At 39.4% G+C, this 6,069-nt stretch overlaps 1 protein-coding gene across 1 annotated transcript in view; it reads left to right on the top strand.

Annotated features, from left to right (window-relative positions):
• The window catches only part of LOXHD1 (lipoxygenase homology PLAT domains 1), a 197,872-nt gene that overhangs the window by 93,685 nt on the left and 98,118 nt on the right, over positions 1-6,069 (top strand). The window contains exons 24-25 of the mRNA XM_085849094.1: positions 184-312; positions 5,078-5,242. Of these exons, the coding sequence (XP_085705220.1) occupies positions 184-312; positions 5,078-5,242 (294 nt within the window). The remainder of the gene's footprint in view (positions 1-183; positions 313-5,077; positions 5,243-6,069) is intronic.

Genomic DNA, 6,069 nt, shown 5'->3' with positions numbered 1-6,069 from the left:
TTGAAAGGACATTTGACCACGTGATATCGGTGAAGGGACCACTTTTAGCATTACATGCAAGAGTTCGGGCACTCGTGTATTTTTCCCAAGACACAGACGATCCATCATATCTTTGACTGATGACATTTATTTGTGACTTTGAAATCTTGCTGATTGCTTTGTGGTTTTGTTTCTGGTTTACAGGACTGCTGAGCCTGAAATCCTCAAAGACGAATAAAAACAAGTTTGAGCGTGGTTGTGTGGATGAGTTCACCCTTGAAGCGGTGAATCTGGGACCAACAAGGAAGATATTAATTGGACACAACAACAGGGGTGTGGGCTTAAAAATATTTCACATTCACATGAGGTGCTTGGGTACATAATGGCTGGTACTTGTGGAGTATCAATACAGTGTAACATGTAATTTGTTACTTAATGGCTTGGAAAGCCTGGTGTTGGCTTAACGGTTGAGGTGGCTGGCTTAAGATCTGAGGGTCTTGCGTTTGAACCCCTGTCGGCCCAGAAAATGATGCAACCAGCAGCCACAGGCTGCGCACGATAGCTAATGGCGGGGACCACCAACCCCAGCTTGAAAATATATATTTTTTAAAATTCCCATTTCCACTAATCCAGCTACTTGGCACAAGGTAACTTCTGGATTGATACTTTGACTCCCACTTGCTGGCACATTCATGGCTCTTGTGTATTTGAAGAATTCCAAACTCTCACTCAAATCCCTAAATTTTTTTCCTTTTAAAGTATTAAGTTTTTTTTTTGTATACAAGGTACAAGGTCAGGGCTCATGGAAGAGCTAGTACACTGAATGGATCAGGACACGACAGAACAAAATGAACCGTAGATAAACGGAGAAACATCAACAGCAGGGTTGAAGGACAAAATGGAGAGAGGCTTTGGCAACTAATGGATGTGTGGGGAGTAATGAAGGGGTAGTGGAGTGCACAAAGAAAAAACTGGAAACTTGGAAGGTGGGCTTGGGGTAGGGTGGGGGTTAAATGGGGGTAGAAAAGATCATGGTTTTGGTTTGGAGATGATCTAAGATGGTGGTGAATGCAGCTGTCTTGAAGACTTGGAGGGGAGAATGAGATTGAAGAGGATGTGGAAGTTTGTTCCACAGGCAGGAAAAAAGGGGAACAAATGAGTGGAGGTGAGCAGTGATCCTGGATTTAGGTAGTTTCACCAGAAGGGGGTTGATGGTGGATCGCTTGTGCTCTGCATAAACCTGGAGGCTGGGGGAGGGGGACAAAGCATGGAAAGAGCAGAGAGTGCCAGACCAGAAAAGAGGCGGTAGAAGACAGAGAGACCACCGACCTGTCTGCGATGGGAAACTGATAGGCCCATAGACTCTGCTTCATCATAGGAGATTCTAATAATCTCGAAGGCCTTGGTATCCATGGTGTCAAGCTGAGCAAGATGTGACTCACCTTATTTATTTCTCAACATAATCACCACTGCGATTCACATCTTTGTGCCAATGTTCAAGTAGTTTTGTGATGCCGTCACGATAGAACTGTGCATCCTGTTGACTGAACCAGTGCTTCAAGCCTTGACATCATCGGCGGAAGACAAATGTTCTCCACGAAGGTGTTCCTTAAGTTTTGGAAAGAGATTAAAATCTGAGCCAAGTTGGGGCTGGAGATCCTTTTGTGGCGGTACTCCATTGGCCGTCTCTTGCTCTCAGGATCGTAATAGTGCAGCACACAACTCTCATCTCCAGTGCTTCACAGCACTGACAGCACCGTGCTGCCCTCTGTCATCTTGATTAAAGTAGCACTGAGACATCTCGTGTAAAAATCACGAAACTTCGCACCCAGTGACTGGAAGACCTCATGTGCGGACTGCGCTTTGTTTCATTCAAATATCTTTACCTGTTTTGGAGAAAAAGAATAGTAGGCATTACTTTTCAACATGCCCTTGTAGGTTTTCAAAGAGTCCAGAATGGGAAGACCCTGGATATAAAACTGAAGGATGAGAATGGATCTTTTTTCAAACAAACTCAGGCTTTTGTTTGGAGGAAGAACACAAGATCACCTTTTAAGTAGACCCTACAAGAGCTATATTGATTATTTTGTAGTGAGGCAGAAGGATAGATGTATGACCCTGCATTCCAGGGGAAGCAATAGTGAGCTATTAACATTAGCTTGGAAGCTTATTAATTATATAGGACACATCAGAAAGGGAAGAGTAGGGAAGAACATCATATTGTGAAGGCTGCATCGGGCCAATGCAGTCAGATTCAAAGAAGAAGTTGATAGTATTACGAGAAGTCAGGCTATAGAGGAGGGTATTGTGGTGGAGTGGAGGAACATGTTGGAGGCCTTTTGGTGCAGGCAACAGCTAAGGTGTGTGAGAAAACGAAAGGAGGGGGATAAAAAGGGAGTGCAGTAGTGACGGACCTTTAAAGAACAGCAAGGCAACAGGAACAGGTATGAGTGTTGTTGGTGAATGTATAGAGAAAAGAAAACAAAAGACAGCAGCGACAACTGCTAAATGGAAAGCTTTGAGAGGGTGGTATGAAAAGCTCGACTTAGAGGTGAAAGGTTATCCATATGGTGTCAATGAGCAAATATATTGGTAGAGTAGATATTAAGGATACTATTGGGCTCAAGAAAAACAGAAGGGATATTATTAATGAAGAAGGACTTTTGTAGTAATGGAATGAATAGTTTCTGGAACTGACAAAAGTGGAGAAAATGAGTAGATGTCTGTAAGATGAAAGGGGCATAGAGTGTAATCAAAATATGGACCAATTACTGCACCGTAGTCCCAAGAAGGAAGCTAGACATAACAACACACACACACACACACACACACACACACACACACACACACACACACACACACACACACACACACACACACACACACACACACACACACACACACACACACACACACACACACACACACACACACACACACACACACACATACACATACACATACACATACACATACACACACACACACATTTATTATGTACTGGGAAGTACTCACAAAAGCTATTTTATTTGAAGTTATAATCTTAACTGGTAAACAATTGACTGATTTCCCAACTGCCCGGATCATCAGCTGGGCACCATTTTTCATCGAGGTTTCGATCCTTTCAGCCCAGAACCTCTCCAAACGGTGGGTCCACAACCCCGGTCACAGGTCCACATCAGTAGATTATTCAACATCAATGGACCCACGACCTCAAAGTTGTGTCCAGACAATCAGTCAACACAACAATGCAATATCCTTATTCAAACTTATTTAATTATTACTATTATTTAAAGTATTACTATATATGAATAACTTTAATCATACATCACTTTATATGTGATATATTAAGCGATAAACACTTTTCCTTGTAGATATGTCCATTACACAGCACTTCCATCTAATCATAGACTCAAACTGTCATTCAAATATTCAAAATGTCATTAATAACCGATTTTAACATGCTGTACTGTGTATCTTAGCAACCACCAATAAATTATCTTAATGCTTATTTGTACTGTATTTTATAATTGGTATTTATTTATTGTATTTTTTTACATCTAAATACCTCCATTATTTAATACTATCTATGAATACATATGTGTAATTAACAATATTAATTAAAGAATTTACCTCACTAAAATAATTAATTCATTATTATTATATCAAATGCAATACAATTGGAACTTGTTGACATGAAAACCAACCAAACTTCAATAAAAGACGATGGAGTCTCAAGACATTCTCATGAGACCTGATCAAACAATTTAGCCAAATATCCTGTTTAACTTGATGGAGAAAACCTCAGCACGTTCCACAAAATCATCCTTTACTGAAAAAATTATTGCAAATTTAAGTAGCTGAGATGAAAAGACATTGTAACCCATTTTAATTGGTACATTGCTACCTGGAAAGGTGTACAAGACTACAGGGAAATTGAAATCAACTTTATGATATATACTTGTACTAAAACCATTCTGTCTAACTCTATCCAACACATCCAGATATGCAGCAACTGTACAATCATTACCACTTATTGTTTACAATCAGGCTATCTGGATAAATCTTGTGAAACTGCCTATCCAAATAATTATAGTTAACCACACAAATATCATCGATATAATGACATGTATGAGATAATATTTTAGCTCATCCTAATTTTTTTCTCCTTCATCAGTTTCTGCATGAATGAAAATTCACACAAAATAGGAAAAATGTCTGCTCGTAGGGGGCTGTAATTCCCAGCCATGGGGATACCCTTAACCTGTTGAAACATTATCCCACAAAAAGACACAAAAGTGTTAAAATAAATAAAATTAACAACATCCTTAAACTTCTGCTTATCAAAACAAAGAAAACTTGAGCATTTATTTTCAGATCCTCGCGGAGGATCACTAATTCTTACTCACGTTGTTGTTCTTCATCTTCTTCTTGTGGACTTTTTTGTTTCACAGCCTACAGTTTTCATCGAAACTTCCTGAAACTTGGCGTATATATGTAAAAATACCCTGCGCAGACAGTAACCATCTCCGATTTTGAAAATTCCTCCTAGAAAAAAAGTTATGACGTCAAAATACCTCCGCTAATGGAAATCGCCAAAAAATTATCTCAAACTAGGCGAGCTTTTTGAATTCTGTTTGTGGGAATTGAACAGATCATTAGCAGAGATTAATTACCGCACATATGATACATCACTATGACGTCACATCAATTTTTATGACGTCATTCCTATTTTTTGACATTTTTTGTTTCACAACCCAGAGTTTTCATCGGATCTTCGTGAAACTTGCCATGTATATGCAGAAAGCCCATGCACAGGCAGTAACCATCTCTGATTTTGGAAATTCTTCCTAGAAAAAAAGTTGACGTCATAATATCGCTGCTAATGGAAATCGCCTATACCATTATCTCCGAAACTGGGCAAGCTTTTTGAATTTTGTTTGCGGGAATCAAGCCGGGCATTAGCACAGATAATTTATCGCAAACCTGATACGTCACAATGACGTCATATTCGTTTTTATGACGTCATAATTAAGAGGATGAGGATCTTAGCTCATTTGACCTTGTTATTGTTTTTTTCATTTATACCATTGTGTAGGAGGTTCATCTGGCTGGTTTCTGGACTGGGTGAATATTGACGCACCTTCACTGGGTCAGAGGATGCATTTACCATGTGGCCGATGGCTGGACAAGCGGGAGGATGATGGAGCAGTGGAACGGATCCTTTATCCCAACCACTTGAGAATGGAATACTACACTCCTTGTAAGTCTGCATGTAAATGTTTTTGTACATTCATTCTCAGAAGTGGCCCATAATGAATAATCTGGTGCCGTTATCATTTGTTTTGATATAACGAGACTATGACATTCCATCATTGCTGATGACTGCTTCATTTTCGACAAATACATTCTGGTTTGGAGTCTCACATCAAGGTACTCTGATATAATTTCAGTGTAAAATTCGAAGGGCACTCGGTAGAGCATATACCTCCGCCACATAATACCTGATCCATGAGAACATTTCGGGCCCAATACATTTTTGAAATATCATGCTATACAGGACTATATCGTCTTTGGCCCTATATCTTAATGGTGAAGAATCACTTTAAAAATTAAATAATTCTCGTATCTACATCCGCATTCGGAGCTTCACCAAAATCGAATCAATTCGTCCTTACCACACACCAAACATGTCCACCAAGTTTCGTCCAAATCCGTCCACAACTTTTTGAGATATCGTGCTATATATCGTTTTTGGTCCTATCTCTCAATGGTGAAGAATCACTTAAAAAAAAATTATAATAGTCGGATCTGGATCCAGATCTTCACCAAAATATAACCAGTTCCTCCTCGTCACACACCGATCAATAACTGTCCACAAAAATTCATCCAGATCCATCCACAACCTTTTCAGATATCCTGTTCACAAACAAACAAATGAAATTGCTCGTTGAGCAAGGAATTGCCGGAATAACTTTGTCATATCTCCATGATCTCTGAAAAAACAAAAACCTGGAAATCAATTTGGTTCTTATAAGTCGATAGTGCTACTGTCAATCATGATCATAACTTGGTCATGATCATAACTTG

This window comes from Eptatretus burgeri, chromosome 12 (assembly GCF_056783735.1).
Source record: "Eptatretus burgeri isolate ZD-2024b chromosome 12, Ebu_testis_v1, whole genome shotgun sequence".
NCBI classification, from domain to species: domain Eukaryota; kingdom Metazoa; phylum Chordata; class Myxini; order Myxiniformes; family Myxinidae; genus Eptatretus; species Eptatretus burgeri.
This window is presented reverse-complemented; position numbering and strand designations above follow the sequence as displayed.